At 42.3% G+C, this 11,262-nt stretch overlaps 1 protein-coding gene across 1 annotated transcript in view; it reads left to right on the forward strand.

Annotated features, from left to right (window-relative positions):
- The window catches only part of ACP6 (acid phosphatase 6, lysophosphatidic), a 71,876-nt gene extending 62,206 nt beyond the window's left edge, over nucleotides 1–9,670 (forward strand). Inside the window, exon 10 of the mRNA XM_055102222.3 lies at nucleotides 8,593–9,670. Coding sequence (XP_054958197.1) covers nucleotides 8,593–8,619 — 27 coding nt within the window. The 3' untranslated portion in view covers nucleotides 8,620–9,670. The remainder of the gene's footprint in view (nucleotides 1–8,592) is intronic.
- Nucleotides 9,671–11,262: the final 1,592 nt, after the last annotated feature.

Genomic DNA, 11,262 nt, shown 5'->3' on the forward strand with positions numbered 1-11,262 from the left:
TGGGGGTGGGGGGACTTTAAAGGAGGTACTTCTGAAATCAAATATTGAACCAACACCAAATACAATCAGTTCTGCCCCCTGATTTCCATGATCTTTCTATTAAATTATGCCAAGTATGTGTCTAGTGTTCTCACTGCTTAATGACAGGGACTGCAGGCATGGGTAAGCATGGGAATGATCCATAATTCTGAAAGTAAAAGAACATCTTTGAAGGCTAAGATATTTTTTGAGCCAATTTGCAAGGCTAATTTGAAGCATAAAGGTCAAGAAAATATTCCCAAACCTAGCTAGAGAACAAATGAGAAAGTCCTTTATTCAGGGAAGCCTAGACAAATTCAGGTAAAACCAAGACATACTTTAAGTCTCTGCTCCCTCCCAGGGTAATTCCATTATGGTTTTCTTGTAACCACTATCCTCTTATCAACCCCCTTCCAGCTTCTAGTATCTTATTGACAAAGTATAGGAATGAAGGAGGAGAATATTAGGTGCAGGACTAGTGACTACAGAACCAAAGGGAGTTAGAAACAGCTCAGGTGTTGCAGCTTACATGGACTTTGAGAGAATGGAGACTGGGCTAAAATTGGGAGGATCAATTATATCCTAGGTTGTAGCACTATGATCACTGTCACATGTTAAAGGTCTATTTCTTCATTTAGAAATCTGCAATAGTCTCAGCTATTTTACCTGGGACAGTGAAAGAAATTTATGGAAGTTCTGAGTACACTCAATTAAATTTTTTCCTTTTCAAATAAAAAAGTCAGGAAAAAGAACTAGAATAAAAACATTATGAATGTTTCTATGCTGACCTCAGGAGACAGCATGTTAAAAAACATTTTGGTCTTGATTATATTTAAGGTTCTATTTTTATCCCCATCAGCTTCCAGCTTTTTTTTTTTTTGGTTTAGACTAAGAAATGGATTGTGGTTGTCAAGTTGGACACATATAATCATAAACCATTTTGTAACCTCTCAATGAACATTAGAAATCACTGGGAAAATAGAAGTAGAAAATGAATCCTGCATGGACAAAGCCATCAGAAAACATTTACCTCAGGAAAAGAAAAGCAGTTACCACCTATATAGTCCCCCTCCACAACTTCTTCTAGTACTTTCTGTCTGCATCACGTATTCTAGTACTCAATCACATGTCGTACTGAATAATACTAGGTGTATATTTTATCACCCTGTGAAAACTATATTCTTAGAAGCCAAGAACCTTGTTTTAAAGTTCTTTTGTTTTTCTATAATACTCAGCATGATGTACTAAGCATGTAGTTAGATCCTCTGTGACTTATTCAAGTTCTCCCATAACAGAAACACCTGGCATTTGTGTTACACACGTCTTCCAAAGAAACTCAAAACATTACAATTATCAAATCACCTCATTAATCTGCCAAGCATTTATGATGAGCTGGTAGCAAAGATTATTTCTAATAATAATGCTGTGAACATAAAACACTTTTATTTTCGAAGTACTTCTACATACAGTTTCATTTTCTCACAATTTGCCTGACTTTGATTGACAGGCATTTTAGAGATGAATGAATGGAGCACATGGGGTGTGAATGGCTTCTTCCAGGTTTCCAATCACTGCTCTCAGACCCTGGCTCTTTCCTTGAAGCCATCTTCCTTCCCATTACTTTATGGAGGGAGAGACAGCACAGAGGTTGAAATAAGCATGTGGGCTCACCCAGTGACTGGGATCAAAATCTAGGTTTTTCAATCCCTAGTCCAAGGAAATAAGTTGTCCCTACTTTTAGCCTTTCTGATGATAAAAACGACTGAGCAAAAAGTCTGCCAAACATCTTCTATAGTTCCAAAGAATAAAATTAGGCTCTTCAGGAGGTTAGAGTTCAATTGTTTAACCACCTTTAAGGACTGGAAAGGATCTTCCACAGAATCATTATAGCCAGAGAGATTTTTTTTCCCCCAACATAACTACATCTCCTAACACCTTAGATCTACTTATACAATGTTTTTCTCTTCTCTTCTTAAATTAGTACTTAAAATTTTTACTATGTGCCATGCATTGTTCTGAGTACTATACAAACATGTTAACCCAGTCACAACAACCCCAGGAGGCAGGTGCCACCACTATTTCTATTTTAGAGATGGGAAAACGGGCTCTGCAATGTTAAGTAACTTGCCCAAGCTCACACCCTAGTAAGTGGTAGAGTGGGCATTTAACCAGCACTCTGGCCACTCCGGCCCCAAAGTCTATGCTCTTCATCACTGTAGTGCCTGTTAAAGTAGAGCCTTGGTGGGCAAGGTGAGCTAGTTCATATAAAGTGCTCAGCAGTATAATGTAAGCACTCCAGTGTTAAGTATTACTATGACTACTACACTCTCTAGCAAGCACGCTGGCTTATCATGCCAGAAGCCATTTCAAAATACCTTCTACGTCTCCTAGGTACCCCGTTTCCTCCCTTCCTTCCCACTCCCAATACCTGGACTTGCCCAGTACTTAATAGGAAGAGATGTTGCCAGGCAGAAAGTTCTTAACTGCTAAATACACAAACCAATTTTCATCAATATCTATCTCCTCTTTCTTTTCTATTACTGAAACAAAAAATAGCCCACTTTCTCCCAAAAGTCAATCCAGCCACAGGTGGACTAAGCCTATCCCTTCCAGCCTTCTGAGAGCTCTCATTCTCCCCTCTGGCCATCCCCTCTGTCTGTTGGATCTTTCCAATCAGCATTCAGACAGGCTGTAGAATCTTTCAGTGCTAAAAAAAAAAAAAAAAAAAAAGCAAAACAAAACCCAGGTCTAGCATTCTATTACCCCTTAGAGCCAAATTTCTCCACAGAGTTGACGAGACACAGGGTTCACTTCCTCACTTGCCATTCGACCTTTAATCATTTTAAACCAACTTCCACCCCCAGATCATAGTGACCACTATTTTTGTTAAGGTCACCACTGGCCACTTTGCTAATCTCATCTTACTCCATCTCTTAGATTCTGCCAGTTGCTCACTTCATTCTTGTTAACTCTTCTCCTGGTTTCCATAACACCTCATTTTCCTAGCTTTCCTCCCACCTCTCCAGGCCTTCTTTATCTGCTTCCTTTGCAGGTCCCTTTTTTACCTGATCTCTCAACTTTAGAGTTCCTCTGGACTCTACTCTGAGTCATCTTCTCTTCTCATGCTGCAAGTTCTCTCCATGCCAACAACTCCCAAATTTGCAGGTCCAGTCCAGCAGATCTGTATACACATCTACCTGCTTGACATCTCCCTGGATGTCTCAAACTTAACAGGATCAAACATGAATTCTTCAATTCTGTGTATAGCCTTCCTCCTGAAACCTTTTTCCTTCAGTTTTCCATATCTTAATAAATGGCTCCTTTATCCACCCAGTTGCTCATGCCAGAAATTTGGAAGTAATTCTTGACACCTCTCTCCCTAAACTTCAACTTTCCCATATCAAGTTTGAATAGTTTTGTTGAATGAATGAAGTCTTGGCTTAAGTGTTTCTTTTTCAGAGGAGAAGAATCCCTTAATGCCATCAATCTACATAAAATTTTCTATTACATTCTTTTTAAAGCATCTAGGGTTTTTCAACATTTTTCATGCTTTGTAATTACATATGCAATTTATGTGATCATCTGTGTAACATTCACCTCTCCCACTAGACCATAAGCTCCATGAAGGTAGGGACCACAACTGACTTACTCGTCTCTGTATACACAGCAATTACTATAGTGCCTAGCACATAGTATTTGCTTTAAAAATTTTTCGTTGTTAATCAAAGGAAATGAAATCAGTATACGGAAGTGATATTTGCCCTCCCATGTTCACTGCAGCATTATTTACAGTAACTAAGACAGGGGATCAACTAAGTATCCATCAACAGAGGAATGGATAAAGAAAAGGTGGTATATATGCACAATGCAATACTATTCGGCCTTTAAAAAGAAGGAAATCCTGTCATCTGCAACAATGTACATGAACTTGGAGATAGTATGTCAAGTGAAATGAGCCAGGCACAGAAACACAAATAACACATGATCTCATTTATACGTAACACATGATCTCATTTATACGTGGAATCTAAAAAAGTTGGTAGTAGAAGCAGACAGTAAAATGGTGGTGACCAAGGGCAGGAGCTGGATGGGGAGGCAGCGGGAGGGTTGGGTGATGTAAAGAAAAAAAAATCGTTAAATAAAAGCTGAAGCTTTTCCCTAAGCTCATTCTTCTAAGCCAGGCGTGTGCTCCAGTGCTATCAGCCATCAGTGTACTCACCAAAACCCCAAGGGTCACGACACTGCAGTGCTCATCCTGGAGGTGAGGAGTCCAGGAACCCCCTTCTCAAAGATGACCCTTGTCTAGACGAGAAAAAAAAGAAGTCCTAAGCAGATTTTTAAAAAAATCAACAACATCAATTTGTCAATGAATATCTTAAGAGAAAAACAGGTTTCTTATTTATTCCAGAATATCAGTTTAAGAGGAAGCTGTCATCCCCCACACAAATAGAATCAACTCCCAATTTTTGAAGGATCATATCTGATCTGTAGCCAGTTCAAGGCTCTTGTGGCTTTTCCTCCTTCCCAACTGCACATTTTATTTTCAGAGGCTGGAGAAATATAAACTGCAAATCAAGTTTTCTACTTTTTAGAATTCTGGGAATTTAGTAGAAAGAAACTCCTCATAATTTTGCTTCTTTCCATTCCTTATTAGTATAGAGATTTGAAAGCTGACTGTAAAGGTGAGAAGAGACAAAATTCCAGATATGTCTCTGAATTTACAAAGTGAAGATCATTCACAGTTCTCCCTGCTCTCCACCATAACTCTACATCCAGCAAGAACATTTATTTTCATATACTTGTGGGGAACTTAAGAGCTGAATAATGTGGCCAGATGACTTCCTTTTATTCAGTGCCTACTGTGTGCAAAGTGCGGTACTGAACTGAGCTGGCTAAGTCAATAAAACACTAAGTACTGGCCAAGCAGAACAATTTCCACCATTAGTCCTTGTAAACTAGAATTATGACACTGAGCCTCCCTCTTTGCCCAGAATTTATAGTTTTGAAGTGGCAAGGGAGAAGCAAGTTGCAGACTGTCTTAGGGCTAAATTATTTAGGAATCTTTAGAAGGATTCCTAGAGAAGCATGCCATCAAGTTGTTAAATTCACAAATTAATCTAACCAAGCTCAGAATCACCTCTATGATTCCAATTTCAACTCTTCCAATGATGCTTTCCCATTTCCCTGCTCTAAGAAGTCCAGTTTATTAGAACAATGTCATGTTTAACAAATTTCATTTCTATGTTATGACTACTCCATAAAAGGCATAGTATCAAACTTAGAATGTGGAACTAAAAAGCCTCAGGATTCCATTCCTAGCTCATTCTTAACTTCTGGCATACCGACTACTAAAAGGCTTCCTCTCAGAAAAAGTACACAATAGGAAAAACCAATCTTTCCCCAACATGTGGAGAAAGTAAACTATGCAATGGGCATGTAGAGAAAACCTTGGTCCAAGCAAAATATTAATGTACATTTTAGTACTCATGGGGTAAAAATACCTCTGTCACCTTTTAATAGCTAACTTTAAGCAAATTAAATTTTATATCAAGCTAAAGATTTTTGACAAAATTCAAGCATTCAAAATGAATTTCAACTATCACCATCTGGAATAATGGCTACCCAAAATATTATTTCAGCACAGATGTCCCTTCTCTGTGAAATTCTCCTTGATTACCAACTCTCCTCTGTATGTCCTCCATGGCCCCCGGCATTATAATCACAAACTATTATAACACAAAACTGTATGTGTAGACACGGAACTCTCTGAGGGCACTGTCATTCCTCCTCTCAGCACCTGATACCTGGTAGAAACTCAATCAATGCTGTTTGATCCATGTATTATAATGAGCTTGGGGCTTGTGTATTGCTACCTTTACCTTGCATTCACACACAACGATGATATGATAAATACCTGTTTAACTTCTCACCACCTGCCTTTATCCTTGGCCCTATGAAATGAGTTATTGTACAAGTCCCTGCTCACAGAAAGGTGTAACTGCTCTTATATTTTTGACTTGCATTTAGTTTGATGACTTTTGCCTTGAGAATTCTTAGAATAATGAATAAACGTAGTTTTAACTTACAAGAGGCCCTATAGAAACAGAAACAAAAATCCAACATATTCAGATTGAATCACAAAAGGAACTGACTTATCAGGATGTTCTTTACCTTTCAATATGTCCAATTTGCTATTTCTTCTACATTGGGACACGGAAGAACTTTCCAAAAATGATCTCTGCCACCCAATCAGATGGGAATGTTTAGGTCAAAGCAGAATGACGCCAACTGGGCCCACATTCAGTCCTATACAGATAAGGAAAAAGAAAAGTTCATACTCCAATTCATGCTGATTCCAAGGAAAACCACCCATTCCCCAGTGCTCTGCAGCCAAAGCAATCTTTGGAAGAAGAAACAGTAAGAAAACAATTAGGTCAAAAAGGGAGAAGGAAGGCAAAACCACTAAAACTCAAAATACAAGAAGTCCAAGATAGGGTCACTGCAGCCCAAATCCATCCCACTGAGGCCTAACCATGCTAATGGATGACTGGGAATTTAGAAAAGCAAAAGCCACCAGATACAAAAGCCTCATTTTAATCATTGTTTTTAACATTTTCCACAATCAAAAACAGTCATCACAGGTTGTGAAATGGACTTTTGTTTCATGTCTTCTCTATGCTCCTGTTCTTAGCATGGTGGAGATGCTAAAAAATACTGCAAAGCCTAAAATGCAAGTGGCCATGAGATAATATAACCTTCAATTCAAAAATCAGTTGGTCTAGGGTAAGAGTTCTTAACTTGGGATCCCACGGACTCCCAAGAGGTCTGTGGATAGACCTGGGGGACGGGAAAATGTTTGTGAACCTCCTGGGGAAAGCTCAGATGTTCATTTTGACCAACCTCTAAGTAAAAATTTGCATGGCCTTCAATGGCGAATGGAAGTAACCATCCCTGGTATTATTAGCAATTCTGTGACCTTGTCACCAACAGAAACCACAAGACATTTTCATGTCACATAGTTGTTGTAGATATCTTGGCATAACATATACACTACTTCAAAAATTACAGTCTCATTAGACCTGCAGCTATATTTTATTATTTAATGTGTTATAAACATACTGTTACAATTAATATTTTGATGACTGTTTCCATTTGATTTATAATTCAATGTATTTTATTTTGTGCATTTAAAAAACATTCTCAGAAGGGGGTCCTCTGTTTCACTAGATTGCCAAAGGAGCACATGGGACATTATAAAGTTAAGAACCCTGATCTGGCCGGGCACGGTGGCTCAAGCCTGCAATCCCAACACTTTGGGAGGATGAGGCAGGCAGATCACAAGGTCAGGAGTTCGAGACCAGCCTGGCCAACATGGTGAAAACCCCATCTCCACTAAAAAAAAAAATTTACAAAAATTAGCTGGGCATGGTAGCGTGTACCTGTAATCCCAGCTACTTGGGAGGCTGAGGCAGGGGAATTGCTTGAACCCAGGAGGTGGAGGTTGCAGTGAGCTGAGATTGTGCCACTGCACTCCAGCCTGGGCAACAGAGCAAGACTCTGTCTCAATTTAAAAAAACCAAAACAAAAAACCCTGATCTAGAGCAAGTAATCTTCACCAAAGCAGACAGAGAAGTTATTCTGCCAACACTATTTCATAGCTGAAGAAAATTAAGCTGCCAGGAAGCCAGGAAACATATCCAAGGCCTCAGACATTTGGGGTTGGCGTAGCCCAGGTTAGTACTCAACAGCATCTATCTTCCATCTCCATGGGGACCTTTGCTTACATTTCTACAATTGTCATCACTATTACTGTCTTGCCACTAAAGGGAGAGAGGCATTACCTTTCAAAACTAATATAAAACAAAAACCCAAACAACAGAACAAGACAGATGTACAAGATACTCCTTTTTGTTCCTTGATCAAGCACATTACCAAAGCTGAATTTGGTCTGTTAGTAAGACTGTAGTTTTACAGAAATTGGAAGAGTTGGGCTACATAATCTCTCATTCTAAGAGATGTTCAGAGCACTTTGCAGTTAGGCATTAACCTGTTAGGCAGAAACGCCATTATGAGTGGTTAGGGCAGGTGGTTTTACTACTTTGTAGATGGGAAAACTGGAGAAATATAAGGGATTTGTTCAAAGTCACACATAAGTCAATGGGAGAACGAACTTCCTGATTCTACATCCAAGGCTCTAACTACTGTACCAAGTCACCATGAACAAATATTTAGTTTATTATAATGCTTGTGAAACATCTGTATTCTTTTCCCCCCACAAACAAGAGAGCATTTTCTTTTATTCACAGGAGCAGACACTTCTGAGGAAGCAAGTGACATACACTTGCCTTATACAATGAGAACTCTATGGAAATTGTTCTTTTATCTTTTAGCCAATGACCTCCCTGTCTATCTACCATCTCTTTTGAAACCATTATCATCTTATATTCAACATGGTTATTAACAAAATGTTTTAATGGTTCAATTCCAAATCTCTAAGTCATAAAACTTCCAAATCTCATACTCCCATTCCTCATATCAACTTTTCTCAAATTTACATTAAAATTTCTCTTCTAGGCCATGCGCAGTGGCTCACACCTGTAATCCCAACACTTTGGGAGGCGGAGGCAGGCGGATCACGAGGTCAGGAGTTCCAGACCAGCCTGGCCAACATGGTGAAACCCTGTATCTACTAAAAATACAAAAATTAGCTGGGCATGGTGGTGCGTGCCTGTAATCCCAGCTACTGTGGAGGCTAAGGCAGGAGAATTACTTGAACTGGGATGGGGAGGCGGAGGTTGCAGTGAGCCGAGATTGTGCCACTGCACTCCAGCCTGGGCTACAGAGTGAGACTCCGTCTCAAAAAAAAAAAAAATTTCTCTTCTAGCTGGGCACGGTGGCTAACACCTGTTAATCTCAGCACTTTGGGAGGCTGAGGTGGGTGGATCACCGGAAGTCAGGAGCTCGAGACCACCCTGGCCAACATGGTGAAACCCCATCTCTACTAAAAGTACATAAATTAGCTGGACGTGGTGGCATGTGCCTGTAATCCCAGCTACTTGGGAGGCTGAGGCAGGAGAATAGCTTGAACCTGGGAGGCGGAGGTTGCAGTGAGCCGATATTGCACCACTGAACTTCAGCCTGGGCAACAGAGCGAGACTCCGTCTCAAAAAATAAATAAATAAAAATAAAAATAAATAAAATAAAATACAATTTCTCTTTTTATCCAAGCCCTCAAACAACTAATGGAACCTCCATTGCTCAAAGCATCCTTATGCCATTTAACTAACAGCTCCTCTTATAAACCCATCTGTGTCTTTAATAGTTTGGGTGTTTTTCAATAGTGAATAAGGATGTCTTTCTTAAATTTTTATGTAGGGCCTTCACACTATTCACGCAAACATCTCTTCCTTGCTAAAGCTTTCCAATCACTAGTATTCAGTAGAAAACACAAAACAGGACAATCATGTTGCACAATTTCCACAAAGGTTCTAAACCCACATGAGTCTTACCTCCAACATCCTTTTGCCCCCTCCTCCCATCTCTCAATGATTTTACAATTTATCCTTACTGTCTGTTAGTTCTAATTCATCACTTTGCTCAGTGCACAAATCCAAATCTCTGCCCCAAAACGAACATTTAATTCCTGAATATATCAAGTGCTAACTAATACTCCAATACCCATCATTGACCAAAATGTAACTCTTTACATAGAAAATCATTTCCCCACTGAAATCACTGCCAGGGATTTACCTATGTTTGCTGTAATCAAAGTCAAATTTTGCATCAATTCTATCCCATCTTACAGACTCTCCACTAAGAGATAGTTATGTCCATTTCTCTAACTTATCTAGTAACTTTATTAGTCCCCAGCTGGACTCCAATCTAGGCTCTAAGTCTCTCCTATCACTAAAAACCCATTTTTCCTTCCCCCTCCTTCAGACCTCTTGGAGGACAGATTTCTGGCCTCCTCCTTCATGCTTGGTAGCCTTCCCATAAGGCCCCCAGCAATACTATTACAGGCCTCTGGCCCCTCCCTCTCCTTCCCTCTGGACATAATAACCAACCCTGCTGTTGTTTTACTTAGGATATCTCCACTTCACCAGGCTCACCCAGCACTCATCAGTGACATCTTAATAGTCTTTGCAACTTTCAAAGGCCAGTGACTCCGGCTCCACTTTGGAAATCACTGGTGTGTCCCAAGACCCCCACAATGACTCAGTGACCTAGACATCACCAACTCACCTGCTTGGGCCCTTAACTACTCATACATTCTTCCCAGCTTCCACCTCCCCCTACCCTTCAACAAGTCACTGGCCTGCAAAGTCCCCTTTACCTCTATCCATCTCAGGGGTCTTACAGACCCCATCAAACTCAATCCCAATTCCCTTATTTAGCTCTCCATCTCGCCCCTCCAACACTCCTGCATCCCAGGACCCTGGGACTGTCCTCACTCTCCTGGTTTAACCTCTCCAAGCACTGCTTGGGACACAACCTTTCAAAAAAAGAAGAGATGCCCTCTCTCTCCACCGCCCGTGAAGCACCCCCACCTCCCCCCACAGGTTCCTCCAGACTCGCCTCACTAAATCCGCAACCCTGGCCCCCGCCCCTTTTCTGCCCCCCTCCACCCCGCTCTTCGCGGCTGTGGCTACCCCTGCCCCCAAACCGGCTCAAAACACGCGGACGCGGACCTGGCCCCCACTACTCCCGGCTCCGGTCCTTCCCCTCCCCCTCCCCCAGGTGCCACTTACCCCGGAGGCAGGAGTGGGGGAGGGGAGAGGAGGTGCGGAGCAGGGAAGGAGGCTTGGGTCCGGGGCGGCTCTCAGCCCCGGGGGGCCGGGGCCGGGGCCAGCGGCAGCGGCGGCGCAGCGTCTCCCCCCGGCGGCGGCAGCGGCGGCAGCGGCGCCGTCCCACTCCGGCAAGCACACATAGGCTCCATTGTCCGCCGGCGCCTCCCCCTTTCCGGCTCCCCCCTCCCGGTCCCGCCCCTTCCCTCCCTTCGGCCCTCCCCCGCCGCACCGCGCCACGAAAGGTACAGCCGGCCCCGCCTCGGACGCGAGCGGAGGGTGCCCCCTCCCCCCCGGCCCGACGTCCCGCCCGCGGGGAACCGGGACCGCCCCGCCCCGCCTCAGCGTCCGGCCCCGCGACCGGCAAGGGCCCGCCCCTCCAGGGAAAGTCGCTCGTGCCCCTCCAGGGAAAGTCGCTCGTCCCCCTCCCCAGATGCGCGCGATGGTACCAACCCGCCGC

Source organism: Pan paniscus, chromosome 1, assembly GCF_029289425.2.
Source record: "Pan paniscus chromosome 1, NHGRI_mPanPan1-v2.0_pri, whole genome shotgun sequence".
NCBI classification, from domain to species: Eukaryota; Metazoa; Chordata; class Mammalia; order Primates; family Hominidae; genus Pan; species Pan paniscus.